The sequence below is a fragment of the Falco biarmicus genome, chromosome 1 (assembly GCF_023638135.1).
Source record: "Falco biarmicus isolate bFalBia1 chromosome 1, bFalBia1.pri, whole genome shotgun sequence".
In the NCBI taxonomy this organism is placed as follows: Eukaryota; Metazoa; Chordata; class Aves; order Falconiformes; family Falconidae; genus Falco; species Falco biarmicus.
Window position 1 is genome coordinate 121,659,544 of NC_079288.1, and position 19,635 is coordinate 121,679,178.

The 19,635-nt window shown below is 48.9% G+C and overlaps 1 protein-coding gene across 1 annotated transcript; it reads right to left on the reverse strand.

Annotated features, from left to right (window-relative positions):
* Positions 1-2,004: 2,004 nt before the first annotated feature.
* On the reverse strand, positions 2,005-15,570 carry SPRY1 (sprouty RTK signaling antagonist 1). The gene is given in 4 exon segments (XM_056325743.1): positions 2,005-3,068; positions 3,070-3,577; positions 11,341-11,570; positions 11,855-15,570. Coding segments are annotated over 2 exon segments (963 nt in total). The 5' UTR covers positions 3,523-3,577; positions 11,341-11,570; positions 11,855-15,570; the 3' UTR covers positions 2,005-2,558.
* Between the last annotated feature and the right edge of the window lie 4,065 nt (positions 15,571-19,635).

A 19,635-nucleotide genomic window follows, 5' to 3' on the forward strand; every position in this document is an offset into this window, starting at 1 on the left:
CGGTGATAGGAAAGTAGTGCAAGGCAAGTCGCCTACTCCTCAGAAACATTCTTCTCTTGGCTGTGCTTCATCTCATGAAGAATAAATCTTGGAAAGCAGACTTTGTGTATATACACTGCCGCCCCACAAGCCTCCCAGCCTGTCAATTTTGTCACGCTGAGGCTGGGAGAGCAGTATTACCAACTGCGTACTGCAAAGCAAGTGGTTTCCTAGATGCAGCCAGACGACAATTTCACTTTACACCTCACAGAAGTCATCCGTGCCATTTAATAAAGAACGCAACTTTTCAATCAGCTCATTATATGACGCTGGATCAGCTTTGACAGAGTTAACTACAAAAGGTGAGCTAATTCAAGTCGTCAATATGCTAGGAGTCAGAACAGCTTGAATACGGCAATTCAAAGCAGCAGGACTTCAAAACTCAAGATACGACACATCTGTCAAGTTTTTACTGTGTTCTTAAAGTGGAGTTTCTCTAGAACCACTTACACAGCACCACGTGAAATTACATCCATTTAATAAACCTTTTACTTTCTAAGAATTGTGATGTTAGCCTTGACCCACAAGAACAGAAGAATGAGGTTCCCCCATTCACTCTTTAATTAAAAGCTTTTTTGTTGAGTATGTGTTAAATGGCCACAAGCAGCTGTGACACCTAGGTCACCCATAAGAGCCTTTAATTTAAGGGCAGAAGACAGATTCAGTTGACATTGGGAAAAACATATGGGAAAAGAACCAAACAAGCTGTAGACGTAGGCACCAACACGCACAAAATTCAAAGCTAGCAAACTACAGCAACACAACCATTATTATTCACCCTGCCTCTTGCGTTTTATTTAGATTTGAGTTTGGTAGATTCGTTACTTCAATTGACGTACAATTTAACCAGCCAAGAAGTTTTATATAGGAAAATTTAAAATAGGTTTACATGTTAATTTGGTGCTCTTTAGGACACCAAAAACCCCTTGAAGTTATGGTTTCCTCCTCCACAACCGTATTTACAAATGCTCTGGTAAATAAATAGGCCTACGCTTCTTGGCACTGTTAAGCCCAACATATACATTCAGTTGTTCTAAATATCCCAAAGCAAAAGCTTACTTGATATACGGCTAGCAAGCTTAAAATTAGGTAAACTAAACTAGAGCACAGACTAGTGGTTTTGAAGTATCAATAGGGAGTTGTTTGCTACCTGACAGACCACAAAGAGGAGAAAACCCAACAACCCTGTAATACGCATATGCAGCTCACACCCTGTCATTATAACAAAAGAACTCAAGAGCCATTTTCATTAATTAATATATTTTCTGCATTATAGTTAACATATGTACTTTCTTCGTGTCATCCTTATTTCATTAAGTATTGATATTTTGTTATATTCAGACATGAGTACATTTTTCAAAGTCTTTTGTAATAAATATCATAAAATAATAGAGATTCACATAATAAATATTCTTTACAATAAAAAAAAGTTTTAACAGACTTTTGTCTTAAAAATAGTTGGGATTCAACTTTGTGTTTTATACATAAAATATACAAAAAAGGACCACAATTTGTGGCTAAGGCAATAAAACAGGGACAGAATAAAATTATGAAGTACAGAGCAGAGCTAAATTCACTAAAGCAAAGGATCACAAGAAACTCAAAGGATTCAAGAGCATTTAGGTGACTCAATGACACCTGAAGGCTGTTTGGATACATGAACACCACCAATTTTAATATCAACTGATACTGGTAAGACTACAAAAACAGGAGTAAGAGGGTGGAGTGAGCAATATCCTTCAAAGACTTGACAGCAAAAGAAATAAATGAGTACGCTGCAGCCATAATGTCTCCAATGTGAAGATCTACATAGTGTAGCAAAAACTGAAGTTACATCGAAAACTTAAAAAAAGGGAGGCAGAGTAATTCTCAGGACTGAGAATGTTCCAAAAGTATAGACAAAGAAAAAGAGAGGGGGGAGGGGGGGGGGGGGGGAAAGCAGGCTGCTTATAGAAGAGTCAGGCCTTTCATTTGGTAAAGCCTTTATTTTACATCCCTCTCCAAAAGAACACACACAAAAAGTTATTTCACAATCCAGCTCACTCATGAAAGTTACTCCTCCTTGGAACCCAGGGGAGTTAAGGAAAAAACCCAAACATATAAATGCCAAGAATGAAAAACATCTTTGGGAAGGTATTCACAGAGCAAGAAGCTTCAAGAGTCCAGTGAGCCCTCACTGTCTCTTTCAGGAGTGGTTCAGTTACAAACTCAAAAGACCCTGCCAAAGTGAGCGGCAGATGCAGATACCAGGTCCACACTTACCAAAGAGCAGCAACGGCTATGGAAAACACTCCACATTCAGCCAAGTCAATAGGAAGAGGAGAGCAAAGATGCAAAGAGCTTGTGTATTTTAAGTTGGGGAGACAGAAGGGAAAGCAAAAGAACAGCCCCCTCTCCCCCAAACTGGGGAAAGGGAAACAAAACAAAACAAAAACAAAAAAAAGAAAGGAAAGGGAAAAACCCACATCAGCTACAACCTGAAAAACTGAAGTTGGAAGAAGTAAACCTCCCTCCAAAAATCATGAGGGCTTGCCCTGACCCCGCGAGGGGCAGCTCTCCAGTTTACAATAGACCGTGTTGGAGTTCTTGCATCGGCAACCTGGACGATTGATGCGATCGTAACACCCTCGACAGAGTTTTAGGCATCCTTTCGCCGGAGGGTAGCAGAGCAAGCAAGGCAGAAACAAGGACATCGCTCCCATGCACAGGTACCTAGAACAGCAGTGTGACTGGGAACAAGAGCAGGGATTATCCGCGTAAGAGTCCCCTTCATCGTCGTTAGAACAGTGGTAGAAGATCCCTTTGACCAAACACATGCAGGTGCCGTACTCCACCATGCTCTCCGCAGAGCACAAGCACTGCCGGTTGCAGGCCAAGCAAGAGGGGAGGGCCCTCGGGGCCGTGCACTCGCCACACTTGCACTTCCCACACTGTTCGCAGATAAACTTGTGCTGCGTCAAGTCCTCTTTCAAAGGACCCTTCAGATCATCGACAATCAGAGACGACTGCTTGGGCTGCGTCCGGATTGTCCCGGTCGGATCTGTGGCCCGAGCCCAGCCTGGATGGAGGCGACCGCCCCAGCAGTCCTTGCTCGGAGGAAGCACTGCTGTTGCTCCCAGAGCTAGCCGCGCTCCCCGTGCTGGTCGACCTGCTCAAGACGGGAGCCCGCGCGTTATGCTGATGCGCCACGTGCCCCACATGACTGGGTCTGTGTTCGTAATTATTATTCACATTAATTGGTATAATTTCGTGAGTCCTCTCATGCTTCTCTTGCCTCGGTGCTGTCCGCGGACCAGATTTTTTCACCACAGATGGACCTTCGGTGTATTCGTTGCTGCCCCTGATCGCCTTGATCTGGTCCAGCGACAAGATAGTTGTTGGCTGGCTCTCTCTTTCATAGTCCAACCGCTGCCGGCTGTCCAGGGAGGGCTGCTGAATCACCACTAGTGAACCGCCGCTGCCATGTTGACTTTGGGGCTCCATCTGTAGTGATCTCTACTTCTGGCATTCAGTGGGAACCTGGCATGCATCTGAAATCCTAAAATAATAACGAGACAGAAGGTATAAATAAACATTGTCTGCGTACATATATACACACGTACACAGGATCAAGGGCAAAAAAAGGAATAAAAAATTGGGGTACTTTTTGAAAACAGAAATTATATGGCAAACCACAAATTGCCCTAGCCACCTGGTACTGATCTCTTTCAGCAGGGGATTACAACAACGCTGAGGATCTGGCCAAAATCCAGTAACGGGGAGAGCCTGCGTATAGCATCATAGATGAGGAATGCAAATGCCATTTAAAAAAAAAAAAATATAAAAAAATTAAACTCAAAACCTCCAGTATTAACCTGTACGCTTACTTGCCAAGCCATGGAAAGTGCTTCTCAGTTGCTACGAAATTCAACATCTGTCTACCTAGCAACAGCAATTCTGAAAGCCCCCAAAGCTAAGTTGGAAACAGGCAAGAACACCATCAAGTTCATGTTCTATATGGCAGAATAAAGAACGTGCGTGACTCTCACTCTTCCGTCTGATCTGCAGCATCAGAAAGCTCAACAGATTTCCTTGCCAGTGCATTTGGAAAGCTTCCTTTTTAAAGTGACATACGTGCATTGCAGAGTCTCGAGCTAAGTCCTGTCAAGCAGCCAAGGCGTTTTCTGTAATAAAGTAACGCGGCATACAGATCTAATATGCTCCTTATAAAATCAAAGCAAGGGTGCAAAAGAGCCCGGTTTCAAGTATTTTCTGACCGGTGCAAAGGAAAAAGGGGTAGAAAAGGCTAAGATGAACTAGGTGTCAGATAAAAAGTGCCTAAGGATTTGCAAGAACATCAAGAGCAGATGACAAATAAAGCTCAAAAAAAACCAACCGACCACAAGACACAAAGAAAGAACAGATCCATTTTCGCAAGACAGATTAAAAGCTTCTCAAATAACTACATCATCTTCTAGCCTTATCTTTTAAATAAATGTTAAAACGTTTTCATTGGGTTTCATTCTGCCTAGCTACCGACGCGAAGGCTGCAGCGCTGACCGAGAAGACCACAGCGACGCTTCTGTACCTATATAAAAACTCAGATAAGTACTCGAAAGCCACATTTATATACAGAACCGAGAAAAACCACTTTCCTTTACTGACAGCTGGGGAGAAGTCCTCTGTCATTCCACCGCGCCCCCCCGCCCCCCCCCCCCCACCCCCCCCCGCCACCCGCGATGTCATGCATGTTCACCTGGAAGAGGAGAAGGGCAAGTGCTACCAAGCAGTTCCAAAACTCATTCAATACTGATGAGAAAGAGTCCGTCTTGCCACCCAGAGCACGGCCGGCACGGAGCTGTTCCCCACTCGGGAGAGGACACGGCGGAGTGGCAGGGGGGCAGAGGGCCAGGCAGGAGCAGGGAAGGTCCCTTCTAACAGGGAGGTGGCATCTCTGTCGCTCTGACCGCTAGGAAGTGGTGAGCGACAGCTTCTGCCAGAAGACAAAGTCTGTGCGCTCCTCCAGCGGCCGGAGATTTCATTTTACATCGAACGTCACCTGTGTGAGCTTCAGGGTCGCCAGACTGAAGGAAGACAAAAATCCCCAACGCGTTCACTTTAATCCACCCACAAAACGAGCCGCCTTCCTCGCAGCGCCGAATACGAATCCGCAGCAGCAGCGCAAGGGTGAACGGACGTGGGAAGGGGAAGATTTACAGCTGTGCCGGCCGGAGCTGGGCTCCCCGGGGCACGGAAAGTAAAATCCCGAGGAAATGCGAAAGACATCCAGTGCCATCTTTGGGGGGAAAGCGCAACACCAGCGCGGCCCGCAGAGTGACAGGGCCAGCTGCGGGCCGGCCGGAGAGCTGCACCCACCGCCCCCTCCCCGGCGCAAACGCGTCGCCCCCCCCCCCCCCCCCGCCCCCCCCCCCAAAATAAACCAACGTACAGCCGAGGCGGCGAGACCCCACGGCTCTGCACCCAGGGCGGGCACAGCAGTGCCCCCACCGCCAGGGTGTCACCGCTCCCGCTCCCACACCGACCCCCCCCCAGCCGCTCGGCACAGCCAGCCCCCCCGGTCCCACCGGCAGCCCCGGGCGGGCGGCGGCGCGGCGCCCTCCGCGCCCCGAGCGGGAGCGGGGCACGGCGCTGGCGGGGAGGAAGGAAGAGGAGGGGAGAGGGGGGAGGAAAAAAAAGTTATGAATGAAAACAAGGGCTTTCCCCCCCCCTCCTCCTTACATCTCCCCCGTTGGCAGGGGGAGGGCAGAGGCCGAGGCCGGCGCTGCCTCAGGAGGGCGGACTTCCCGGCATTTAAAGCGGCAGCGCCCGGCCGGCCGCTGCAGCGCCGGGGATTCCCCGCCGCCGCGGATGGGGGCCGCCGGCTGCCCCCCGCCAGCCCCTCCGCCTGAGGCCGCCCCCCGGCTCGGGGCCGCCCGCGACGCGGCGGCGGGTTCTGGGGCTGCTCTGGGGCGATGCCCGTGCGCGGCCGGCCCCTCCCCGCCCGCAAGGGCCGGCCCCGAGCGCGGCACCCCCCGCCGGGGGCTCACCGGGCCGCGGCCGCCGCGGGGTCCGTCAGGCCGCCCCGCTGCCCCCGCCAACCGCCGCCCCCCGGGACCCAGGCGCGGAAGCCCGGTCGCCGCTGGCTCGTCTCTCCGGAGGGGGCCGGGGCCGAGGGGGCCGCCGTGCCCGCCCCTCGCCAGGCGGGCGCCGCGCCTCTGCGCCCCGCGGCACCTGCTCGCCGCTGCGGCCGCGGCCGTGCCAGCCCGAGGGCCGCGCCGGTGCCGCGGCACCACGAAGCCCCCCTCCACCCCCCCAACTTACTTATTTCCAAGGGGACACTAGCAATGGGAAACCCACCCGGCGGGCCCGCAGCCCCAGCTCCTCGCCCTCCCAGCCCCGCGGGGCGGGGAAGGCGGCGGGCTGCGGTCCTCGGCTCCGCAAAGCCCCCGCAGCTCTCCCACGTCCCGCTCGGCGAGGGGGGGGGACAGGGGGAAATCCAGACCCGCAGCCCGCCGCCTCTCCCGGGGGTCAGCACTCGGCGGGCCGCCTTTCCCCGGGCTCGCTCCTCCGAGGGGCCGGACCCCTCCGCGCCGCTCTGGCGCCGACGGGGACCTAAACCGAGCCCGTTCCGCGAGCGGTCCGGTCCGCTCGGTGCGCGCAGGGCTGCGGCGGGCACCGGGGAGCGGGAGCGCTGCAGGTCTCCAAGTAAGCGCGGGGAAGGCGAGGCTCCTGCCCGGCTGTTCCTTCCCTTTCCCGACGGGAGCAGAACCGGGCGATCCCCCTAAGCCGGGGGGAAGGGGGGGGGGGGGGAGGGGGGGGCGCGACTGCCCAGCAGCGGTCCAGTGTCCGGTGCTCGGCGGCTTCACCGCATGGTCCTTGCCGCCAAGTCCATTCTGGCCGAGTGTAACCACAACCCCAAGTGCGAGATATTTTTTTTTTCCTCTTTTTTTTTTTTTTTTTTTTGGAAAGTCACGAGGAGGCACTTGCACACCTCGGCAAGTTGCAAACGAAGCTGGAGGCAGAGCGCGATGGCCCTGCGAGCTCTCTGCACAGTGCCATGTGCTTGCTGTTGCTGTTGGAGGCTGATTGACAGGCTGGGAGCACGGTCAGCACGTCAGGCAGAACACGGCACCGCACAGCAGCCCTGGGCACAGGAGTCTGGCACGGAAAGTCCCCGGAGCCTCCTCGGCATCTCGAGAGGCTCAGGCAAGGCTCCGGCGCGCAAGGGAGACCCCCGCGTTCGGCAGGGCAAGCGGTTACCCAGCTGGAAGTTTCCCCAATTCCCAGCAAACCGCGACAGGCTCAGCGCTGCTCGCTCGGTCAGCCCGGAGCCCCGGCGCTGCCGCCGCCGCCCGCCCGCAGCCGAGCACCGCTGCCCCGCAGAGCCCGCCGGCCGCCCGGCGTGCGGTGCGGAGGGGCGAGGGAGCAGCGCGGGCAGGTCGCCCCTCGCCCGCACCTCCCGCACGGCGGCGGCGGCGGAGCGGGGCCCCAGCTCGCAGCGCGGCCGCCCCGAAGCCCTCGGCCCTCCCCGCCGGCTGCAGGAACCCCCTCGCCGCCCGCCCGCACCTGATCCGGCGGGGCCGGGGCCCGGGGGGGCGCGGCGCGCACGGCCCGGGCTTACCTGAGGCCGAGGTGCACGCCTGCTCCCCGAGGCACATTGGCGGCCCCGGCGCGGAGTCCAGCCCGGGCAGTGTAGGCAGCCGCGCCGTCCCGCCGCCCGCTCCGCGCTGTCCCGCCGCCGTTCCGGAGTGACTCCGGCCGCGCCCCGCCGCCTTTCAGCGCGCAGCCCCCGCCCGCCGCCCGGCCGCGCCCCCGTGATGTCAATGTGTCACTGCGCGGCGCCCCCGAAATCCCGGAGTGGACTTCCCCGCCCTCCCGGGAGCCGCTCCCGCACGGGTCACGGCCGCCGGCGCCGAGCGGCCGCCGCGGGACGCCCCCCCCGCCCCCCCGGGGCAGCCGGCGGCGGGGCGCCTGCGTACGCGGGCGAGCCCGGCCCCCCCCCCCCCCCCGCCGCTGCCGCGTCCCGGGTGGCGGCGCCCCGGCCCCGCGTCGCTGCGCCCCCGCCGGCCCCGGTGCCGCCCCCGCCGCGGCCGGCCGGCAGGGGGAGCGCGGCAGAGCGGGCGCCGCCGGGGGACTGCACCGGGGGGTGCGGGGGGGGGGGGGGCACTGCCCCAGCCCGGCGCAGGTGCCGCGGCCCGGCGGGGGTCTCCGCACCGGCGCAGACCGCCCGGTGCCCGCCTGCACCGACGGCCGCGCCGGGGCTGCCGCTGAGGCGGAGCGCGGCCCGTCCCGGGCACCGGCAGGCTGCGGGCTGGGCCCCGCCGCGCTGCCCCGCCGGAGCGCTGCGTGGCTTTTAGCGTCAGCGCCCTGCAAGCAGCGCGCAGCGGGTGGGACGGGACGGCCGCTCACACACCCACCAACGCGTCCTGCCGCGCTCGGCCCGTTACCGGGGTAGCTGCGGGCTTCGCAAAGCGTTCACCCCTCGTAATGCGCCCGTTAGGTGCGACACGGCCCCTCCCGCAGCCCCGCAGCCGGCGCCGCGGCACCGGGAGGTCGGTGGCCGCACCGGGAAGGTCGGTGGCCGCGCCCGGCTGCGCGCCCCCGCAGCGCCGGCCCGCACGCTCCGGCCGCCCGCGCAGCACCGCTGCCTTCCGCCGTGGTGCTGAAGGGATCACAGCGACGCCTGCAAAACCAGTGCTTTTACGGCCACACGCTCTCTTGGATGTGCGGTTGGTTTGGTCCTTTGGGTTTTGTTGGTTTTGTCGTTTGGGGTTTTTTTAGTGACTAAAATGTTTTAAAAGGCAACTAACAGAAGGCAGGGAAATGATATAAAAAGAAAGCGAAATTCTGAGAATTATTTCATAACAACATGCAATGAGTTGGAACAGCTGGGACTTCCAGTGCTTGGCTAAACATCGCCGTAGCCCCAAGTTTATCTGAAACTGGCTTTTTACAATCTCTTTCACAAAAAAAATACATGTTCTCCCACGTTTTGCCCCAAATAAGGAAAAAAAAACCCCAACAAACCCAAACCGTATTAAGAATACATGGAGCTGCTTAGCAGGAACATTCATCCAAAAGCAAATAATCCCTACAAACAAGAACATTCCAGTACAAGAGTGTTCTGTGACACAGGCTGCCCACCCAGATCACGCTCATGGGTGTAGTACAATTTTATTTTTTTTTTCCATTAAACTTCGCTAAGCTTGGAAAGAAAATACCCAAACTGCATTATTTTTAAAATTTCTGTCAGTACACAAAAACTTTACTTCAACCGTGTATTTCTCTACAAAGTAAAATCTTTATGCATGAAAGGTTATATACTGAATATCACAAACTTCTAAGTTTCTAATTAACAGACTGCTGATACAGACAAACTATAAATACTTTCTTCCAATTACAGAGGCTCAAGTGACAGACCGCAGCATACAAATCTTCAGCATGGTCATAAAAACACCCCAATTCTGCACTAATATTGCTAATGGATTTGGAAAATGTGATTGCTCACCACAAGCCTTCTCCGACACACTAGGAGCACAAAACCGTTCTCAGTAAAATCCATCCGAAAACTTTGGAACCTAGCACGGTTCAAATGAACAACAATTCCCACTGAAGAACAAAAATGATGGAGAAAACCAACAGCTGTCACTCCAGCAGGTTGGCGCTTAGCGGAGCAAATCTGCTTTCTCCCGCTGTGTTTTAGATGTCTTTCCCCCAACAACCGTGTTTGGAATAAAGACAAGCCAACAGGCGCAGCATTTACGCAGGCGTGCAGCGTACAGCAATCCCTGCAGCAGCACCGGCCGGGGGAGTGTCGGGGGCAGCAGTAGGTGAGTTGCCGCAGGTGAAAGTGGTCACCGAGCCGCTCAGCTCTGCTCTGCGGCGGCCAACGCTCACATTGAGCGACTGACCGTCTTCCCGCAGATGTCCCTATGTAATTTTCCTACGGTACTACCGTAAAAACATCGCTTACGACACCTTTCCTTCCCCATCTCTAAAGGCGGTACTACCTTAAAAAAACCCCTATGCCAAGCGTAAGAGTTTGATTTTAGAAATATAATACTGGGCTTAAATGGGTCAGTAAACTGACCAAGAATGCTGGCAGCAGCTTACTATCACTTGGCACCCGAATCAACACTTCACTGAAACAAGGGAAAACCTTACAGCTGCATCAGAAGGCTCTCCACGGACGCCAGCAAACAGTCAGCTCATTAGATTTTTCTTGGAAATTACAGCCGCGACAAGCTTTTGTTCGAAAAGGGAGAGCTAAAATTCTGGAGAATAAATTGGCAACTTGGAAGACGATTGACACACCTTATGACTACATCCTGGCACAGCCTTAATTTGAGGATTGACACACAGACAGGAATCCGATGCAACCAAGTTATTTTCCATCCCCAAACTGTCGTCTAAAAGTGCCTGCTTCCCCCACTGACAAGTGAAGAGAGACCAGCCCTCTGTGCCCAAAGTTAATCCTTCTGAAAAACTTCCAAGAATTAGGCTCGAGAGACTGAATGATAACTGATAGTTTCAGCTCGAGAGACTGAATGATGGTTTCCACTTTCACTTTGAGGATCACGTACTGGGGATAACCTCTACCTTCTGCAGTCGTATGCTACTTCTCCGTCGTGCGAGCTTTGGCGGGCCAAATGGCGTGTTTTATGGAACAAAAGCAGGGTCCATCATCAGTTTTTTATTTGGTTTCCTTCCTAATCCACATCCAGAAGCAAGTTTCATCTCTAGGTCACTTGACTGACCTTTACAGGTAGTGACCTACACCTTTCTGAAGATGAACTGAATAAACTGTGATCCTCCCGCTACCGGTAACGTGTAAGAGTGCTCCCGCATTGCATCCCACCTGGGAATACTGTTGTGTTCCCCCCGAAGCGGCACCTCCCAGCCCCTGCTAAGGCACAGATCCCGGCTGGGAGGGAGGACACGTACCCAGTCCCAGACACTGGGACTTCACTCCTCCTTCTAAGCGACGCGAGGTGGCTCAGTCTGTGAAAAGCAAGAACTATCTATCAGCACAGTATCATTTCAGACAGAAGAGGTGACAAACAACCTGTACTTGAAGTATTTGATATTTACTGTTCCCATCACTCATCTTCTGCGGTGATAACTATCTAGAGCCAATATGGCTTTGAGGAAACTCAGCAGAGAAAGTGTTTACCTTTACGCAAGTTATTTGTCAGTTAATAAACAATCTTCACAGCTGTAACAACATTTCTGAAGCTATAGAGGAATTCAAAAGCAGTTGAAAGAAACCACACGTCAGAATTCTTAACACAATTCTACATGAAATTGTTGAGCCAGTCTTACCTATAGAAAGTGTAAGTCATGTACTTCCCGCGCCGAGCCGTGCAGCGGTAACCTCGCAGAGGGGGGTGTTGGGAGAAACAACTGGAGCCTGCAGCTCCCAAAAGCGTTGGCATCAGCAGCTTTGACGTTGTGCCAGGCGGAACTTTGTGGGTGTCAGCATCTGGAGGCTCAGGACCCACAGCGTGCTCGGGGGGCCTCAGCAACTCTCAGTGCAAGGAAACAAGATGTGCCTGTTGGGATAAGACCGGCGTAACTCAATTTTTAACACTTATACTAGTAGGCCTATATATATATCAACCCACCCCCCCCCCCCCCCAAACAGCAAAATCAATCAACAACAACAACAATAACAAAGCTATTAAATATTACTGTAATAATAAGCATTGTGGATAGTTTCTTATCATCTCATTGAAAATCTCGGCGGTCCTGGCTTAAGCTGGCTGGGGCATGAGATGCAGCAAAGCTATTCGGAAGAGCTGAAGTGAAAACCGTAGGTGCGGTGGTGAAGGCATACCCCGAAAGGTACGGTGAATCATCTCAGGGTAAGGAAGAGAAAGTGAAGGATGGTGTGAGGCATTTCCGATCACGCTTTCTCCGAGACAGGTTGACCTTTATCTGATATCAAAGGCACCAGCAGCTGGGGATTTCTTCAGCTTCTGTGCAAGGACTGTTCTTCAAGCTCTCCGAAGAAGTGCAGCCACGTACAGCCACTCCTCGCCGTCACTGCACAGGCTGGGGATAGGCACACAGGAAATCCTCAGCTGCAAAGAGTCTTCGGTTTTCTCTTTAGAAGATAACATCAGTTTTTCTTAGAGGCAGAAAAGACAGCAAAAGGCAGCAGCCAGGCAAACCTCTGAGAACAAAGGGACGAACCTCGACGTGAACCTGCTTCATGAGCATTTGAATGTTGAATCAAAGTACAGGGGAAACGCTGCAGAGCTAGGGGTTTGGTCCACGCCCAAATTAAGCACAAATTAAAAAGAGAGAGAATGCAAAGGTTTGTAAATTAAGGTGAAAGTCTGAGAATGTGCTTCCCTTCCGCATCTCTTGCACCATGTCAGAGAAACCAAGGTTTTCCTTGGGTACTCCTCCCAGGCGTGGTGAGCAGCTGGAGAGGCAGGGCTCGGTGGTTTAAAACAGCAGAGAAGCTGGCTGTTTTAGTTACAGCTGATAAAGGTCAGCAATACACACTAGCTCTTTCTGAACCACTGACAGGTCAGTTTGGTAAATGGAGACTAGCGAGAAACACCGCAGGGGCTGAAACTTAGGTAGAATCTATATGAATTTTTGGCCTTTCCAAAGGGTAGGGGATCTATGCTATCTTGTTTTTGCTGTCAAAAACTTAACTGAAGACAAATAGCACTAAAGAAAATCTGCAGGAAAGAGTACACGTCGGTAAAGGCACCTAACAAGAGGCAAAACCCCCTTCACTCTCCCAAGTGCAGGCCACAGCACGTCTCTTCATTTTTCGCTACTCACTCACCATACAGCCAACCGGCCCATTTACATTTCTCCTTCGGATATCCACAGTTACGTTTTTTGATGAAGTTTATTTCTTCCTTGGAGAACTGTCTCTGTAGACTTCACATTTAGCTGCTGTACTGATTGCCTACGCTTACACAACATACTCGACTAGGGTACTGATGATGTCTTCATTACTTTGTATATAATTTTTAACTCTTTCAGCAAATTAGCTAATATTACTTCATCTGCCTGTATAAAAAAACTTAGTGAGAAAGGAAAATTTTCATTATTGCTTAATACAGATAATAACTTACTTGTATCGTTCATGTCTTGTAATTTACATTATATGCAACTCATTGTTCCGTGTCTTAGCACTAAGCAAACTGCCTTTTACTATCCACTGAGACATGATTCCTTGCATGGAAATTAGAATAAGCTCTGTTCTATTTCAGTTTTCACCAATAGGAGAGTACTCCTGACTTGAACTACATCATCACAAATGTATATATCTCATAGTTTTAACATTCCCAAGGAGAAGGAAACAAGGGTCTATGAAACTTAGAAACGGGCTAAGCGTTAAAAGCCCTTCTGTCTTTCTTTCTTTCTTTCTTTCTTGTCATTTTGGATCGTGCATGTTTCAAAATGTCTCAGTCCTGACTCTGCTATCAGTTCTTTTGCTGTCAGAGACTGCAAAAACCCTAATCGCTGCAAAGCCACGTTATAAAAATGTTAGTCTGTTAAAGAGTAATTGTTTGGGTGTCTCCATCGACCTACCGCTTATTTGAAGGCCTGGTATCTGACTGAATGCTCAACTTTTTCTATTAAGATGTTACTAGGTGAAAATTTCATCCACACACGAGATGAAAGGGCTGAGCAAACCCCCACTCCCCAGAAGGAAGCCACGTGTTCGAGCCCTGGACAGAAAAGCCCGTTACGGTGGCAGGGGACACGGAGCAAGAACACGCTCGTGGAGCAGTTCTCACTTCTCTCCTTCAAGACAGCTCATTCCAACATTAATTATATTTTTGAAAAGTGCCACATTCCTGGATTATGGCATCAAATCCCAGTCTCCCCAGCTGTATCCTGCTGCGTTTCTAGCATGCAATTGAAATAAGAAAACAACAACATTAATGTGAAAACTATACTGATTCGGTGGGTGGAGGAAACCTGGGTCATTTAATTTCTGCAACTGTACGTGGGGTTTTGGGTTGGTTTTTGGTTTTGGTTTGGGGTTTTTTTGGTTGTTTTTTTTTAATGCCAGTAAGCTTGTTTTTCAATTTCTCTTGCTTTCTTCTACAGCTGAGTCAGGTAACACACGGGTAGAGCTACAAAGATTCTCCTGGTGGGATTAAGTGCTGTAGATTTAGCTGTGTTAAGTATGTGCTGATAGCTGAGTGAAAGGAGGTGGCTGTTTTAATTACAGCTGATAAAAAACCTAGCCAGAGGAAACCCACCATGACTGAATAATGGCATTTAGCTTCAAAACCAACCGAGGAACAAACCTTTCCCTTTTCTGTTTGAGAAGTGGCCACTCCCCACATGTGGACTCCACTATCAGAAGAAGAAGTAAAGCTCTCTGCTAATTTAAATACATGGCTCTGTGTATGTTTTTATTACCTAACCACTTGTGGTGACTTGGGTTAGCACATCTCTAGGAATGCCTTATATTTATCAGGTTGTGCAATCCATCTCTGTCAGCTGAAGGAGGTCTCAGGAGCAGCGTTTCTAATTTGATTTAAAAATACACATGGAAACTTGAGACTGCTTTTAGCAAGAATGATGAAGTTGGCCTAATGAACACAATCTCTTTTGTCGTTTTCTCAAGAACAATGTGTCAACAACTAAGTTTAGGTTCCCCCCACAGCTGTAACAGCTTCTGTAGAGAAGCAGTAACTTAACGTCTAGGTCACGTTCCTGGTTCTGCTTTACCGATCGAAAGGCATTTCAATGAGATTTTAACAGACAGCCTTCAATTCCCGGGAATGCAAGCAGGCAGGAGGTTTTTCCATGGATCCTTGAAAAGAAGTTTGCACCAAGCAATGATTTTTTTTCACAGAAACTTCTTCCCCAGAACCTTAATACAGGTGTATGACACCCAATTATATAAGGCTACGAAAGCGTGTATCTAGAGAGCCAGTTCTCAGACAGCTAGGGTGTTGTCATTGCTTTTGGACCAGAAATTGGCTACAGAAAGATGACCACGCCACAGGACGTCTCTGTGGCAGAGCTGCGTGTATGTCTGGCTGTAGCATCATCCACTTCAACACATAGTATTCATGTATTTTGACTTCTCATGGGAAAAAAACAACCAACCAACCCCACACATTTCTTTTACTCTTTTACAGCTGAAAAGACATTGAAAAGATATTGAAAAGTTTTCTTACTGCAACTCTACAAGAGTACAGCAACATCGCTGGTAGTTTGCTGCATCCCAATAAGAGAATGAGAAGAATTTTCCTGTTGATCGGTTTGGGTTTGTTTTTTTTTTCTTTTCCCCATTTTCTGGGTCTTACATCTCCAAAAGATTCTGTTTTGCAATTGGCAATTCAGGTATTAAGTGCCAAGATATCCCTTGCATGTGTGATGTGATTTGTTGTACTCTAGAAGAGCTTGCCAGTCACACCTTGAAATTTTACTCTATAATAACAACTGCCTGTCAAGGAACATTCAGTGTCAAGGACCAGATTATGTTCCTAGGGAAATCAAAGTTAATCGTGGTTTCCTTTGGGACTGAAAAAGTCAGGAGACATCTGTATTTTGGAGATAGTTTGTGTGTTTGCTCTTTGTTCTAATTATCTATCTAATATACCCAAGTATTTATATATATATATTTTTATATATATATATATATATATATAATTAAAAAGTACTATCCCTCAAGAGCTTTTGAGTTAAAAAGTGAGATTTCTTTCACCAAAAGGCTGGGATAAACCCTTGACAATAAAGAACGTAACACACACACGGCAATGCAGGTACTGTCATGCTGCTGCTGAAAACCCCTCTCATTTCCACCAGGGTGGGAGACGGGCCGCAGAAGAGGCAGGAACTGTGCTGCCCTAACTTGACACAAGCTGAAAGGAAAGCTTATGTCACCTCTCACCCAGAACATGTACAGACACACAGCACATGCCACCAAAAATTGCGTGTTTGTGTGTGTGTGTGTGTGTTGGGGGTGTGTGTGGTCCCTCTTTCAGATTCCCTCAATAACTCCCTATTTTGAAACCACTACCATGATACTTGTTTCCTTCTGCAATTCATTAAACATGCTATTCTTGAGAAGCCAAAGAATTTCGATGTATAAAGGCCACATCCACTACCGAAATACACCCTGTTTAAAGCACCTCAAAGCCGAATTAGGATCTTGCATCTATTGCTTCCCAAGTTCAGGAAACCAAAGTTCAGTAGTTTTGAAAATTATGCAGAAAACGGATTTTCCCCCTAAAGTAGCACACTAACTTTCCAAACCATTGCAGTAACACTACTGCAAGATGACATTCCTTGGACCACTGCTGTAATACTGACATATTCACAAGGGAGGTTCTGTACTGTTGCTTACAGCTGTCTGCATAGATTTACAGTGGTATAATCCAGCCTAAAAGTAGCATCTGAATAAAGACAGAAATGCCAGCTGTGCCCCGTTGAAAAATGCAAAACGCAATGCCTCTTCCCGCATTCTTACTGTGCATGTTTCCACTGCTTTTTATGTTAGCTTAGAAGTGCAGACACCATTGCCTGACTGAACTCAGCGTTTGCAGTAATTTCCCATCCTTTTTATTACATAAAGAAAAAAAACCCTGACAACAGTTCCCTAGTGGGAACAACAGTTCCATAGTCCTTTATGCATGGAAGGCTAGGCAGAGACCTCAGAGTATTCAAAAAACGTCTTCTTCAGCCTCAGCAGATATTGAGGTTAACTGCTCCGTTGTTATTTATGGCCGTACCTCTTAAAGAAAGTGAAATAGCTGTCATCGCCAGACTGGGTTTCAGCTCTGTAGAGGGTAATTATCAAAACTTAAACATCAATCTGTTAGAACCTAAACACCACTCTCTTCTTACAGCAAACTAAGCCTACGTTGCTAATTCTTCTCCAAATGCCCCACCTCCAGAAAATTTAAACAGAAGCCTATGATATTCTTACACGGATAAGATACTGTTTTCAGTATATTGCTACTATATCCTGAGTTTGCGTTGAAGGTATTGTACAGGTTGCACGTCAGGGCTCTCAGAAGTAGTGCCACTCATATTTCATCACACAGCGTGAAACATGGGAAGCAAATGGAAAACAACATTTTTGGAGCTGGACTGGTGTCAAAAATTACTTTTCAAAACCATTTGCTGTTCTTTTTTAAACTTGCCACATAAAAAAAAAAAAAATTGAGTCAATTACGAACACTCCTGTAGACTCATTAGCTGCTGTAGACTTAATTTTCCAGGATGCCAATTACTTTAAGTAAAAGTGCTCAGCACTTCTTAGAAAGACACAGGAAGAATAAGTTGCTCAGAGAGTTCTTTCTAAGACAGGAAGGGAGAATTCTTATCCATCTAACCTCCCTGGCCAGATCTTGAAAACCTTGTCTTTTATTCTTAGGAGTTACTGAAACATGCCACCCTACTACTAAATGCTACCTAGATGTCAAGTCAATTCTACAGGAATTACCAATTTAAATCGGAACAAGTTACTGGTATCACCTTATATATACACACCGGTCATGGCAGCATTGAACATAAAAGATAACTCTACTGAAAGGTAGATGCAAAAAGTTGAAGCTTTTGAAAAAAACCCCTAAACTCACTCAAAAATAGAACTTTTACAAGTGTTTCTTACTGAAACCTAGGAAATATTTCATATTTAAAATAATATTAAAAGTTGAGTCCACCACTGAAACAGCTAAGAGCTGAATTTTCAGCTATCTCATCCTCACATTAACTGCAAACTAGTAGAAAGTCCAGAATATTTCTGATTGAAGGGAACAAATTAGTTTTCATCACGCAGGCTTTTCATCATGCCAGGAGATATCCTCCCCTGCCCCAAAGGAAAGAGAGATAGAAAGGAAGAACCATGTCACGAAAACCAAACAGGTCACCTGTCACGTGGAGAGAAAACCCATGTGGCATGCGGAAGGTGGCACATTGGTGAGCAACTAGAAGAGAAAGATGACGTAGACACGTTACTGAGGAGACACTGAGAAGGCCACAGACAGCCACAAACCATGGAAATGTTTGAAGTGGAGGTGGATGTGAAATTCACTTCTTAAAAACAACTTATTACCTAGTTCCAGTGAGCTGATAACAGTATCTGACTAGAGTGTCCTGCCAGCTCTTACTGCATCGGCGATAACCTTTTGTACCAATCAGGTTAAAAATTGTTATTTATAAATGTCAGAGACTTTTTTAAGTATACAAAGAAGTATGCAAAAGATGAGTTTGCTTATGGGGAAAAACCAGCTCGTCATACTCACCACTGAATATGATAATCTTACCTTATCAAAGTAGCTATGCTCAAAATAGATTATGGAAACCCAATAAGAAACACCTGAAAGCCATTGCTTCACGTTGGAGTGAGACTGGGAAATCAGGCTTGGGAAGAGACACATATCAATAAAAGCACATTTAATCTCAAGTGCATTCGTAGGTTCCCCGTCAACTGATGTTGAGAACTTCTGAAGGTATGTATTCTCTAAATTATGTGCACCTTTCCATGTACTGTTAGGTACTCGGATACCAATATGTATACTAGTTTTACCTATAAAGATGCAAGCTATAGGTGAGAGATGTAGTAAATGTGAAACACTGTTTATTTCAGCTGTGCTCCTGGCAGAACAGCTAAACTAGCGGAACTATTGATATTAGAGGTAGACAGAAAACAGTTGGTCATTGCCTTTATTACAAACTTGGGTTTTGAACTAAAAGGAAAAACCTGAAAAAATGTTTTCTCATATATAAAAATATTTTCTCTGTGTCGTGAAAGATCACTTGCTTTCAAGTGAAAACGCAATGCTGTGAGGAAGGAGCAGACAAACTTCAACATTTTCAAAACCATCAATCAGATTGTATTTTAAAGGCAGGCTGAAGAACGGGCTCCAGAGCAAAGCCATCGAACAGCAGAATTCAGCCAGCACTGCAAATTCTCTTCATCCTTGCCAAGGTTGCATACGCAGTGCTCCAGAAAGACAGCCCGCATTTTCTAGTGCTCTTTCAAGCTCTGTGGAAAAAAAAAAAAGATCCTGGAGTTGCCAGTGCTGTGCCCTTCACTAACGTTCAATGCATTTTTATTCTTGATAATAAAAGATAAGTTGCATAGCCTTACTGAAAAGTGAAATCGCTGGATGCCAATTGAGGTGTTTAAAGCCTGCTGGTGCGGCTCAAACCTCAGAGGCACTCTTCTGGGTCTTGAAGCAGGCCGTGATACAAGGCAAGACCCGCAGCTGAGAAAACTCTATGGCCTTTCAGTGCCAACCTCACCAGGGCATTGTTTTCTCTAGCTCCCGACTGATTTCCTGACAAAGATCGTTACCAAAAGTAAACTTCTGAGGAAAACAAAAGCAAGGCCTTCATGAAGTACTTTGCAGTTGTTAGCAGGAGCCAATTCTGACAACACCGAACACACACTCAAGCTGGACCGTGCCCTAGTTTGCAAAACCAAATGCAATATAACTTCTTGCAATACGCGTTCTCACAATTTACTTTCCCTGAAGAGAACTTTGTATCTTTATCAGAAGAATGGTCTGGTCATAAATGAAGAAAAGCAGAAAAGTCAAATCCCGATCTCCTCATCGAGTTCTCTATCGCACAGATATCCCGCTGACTTCACCGGAAAGGATGCCTCAGTAA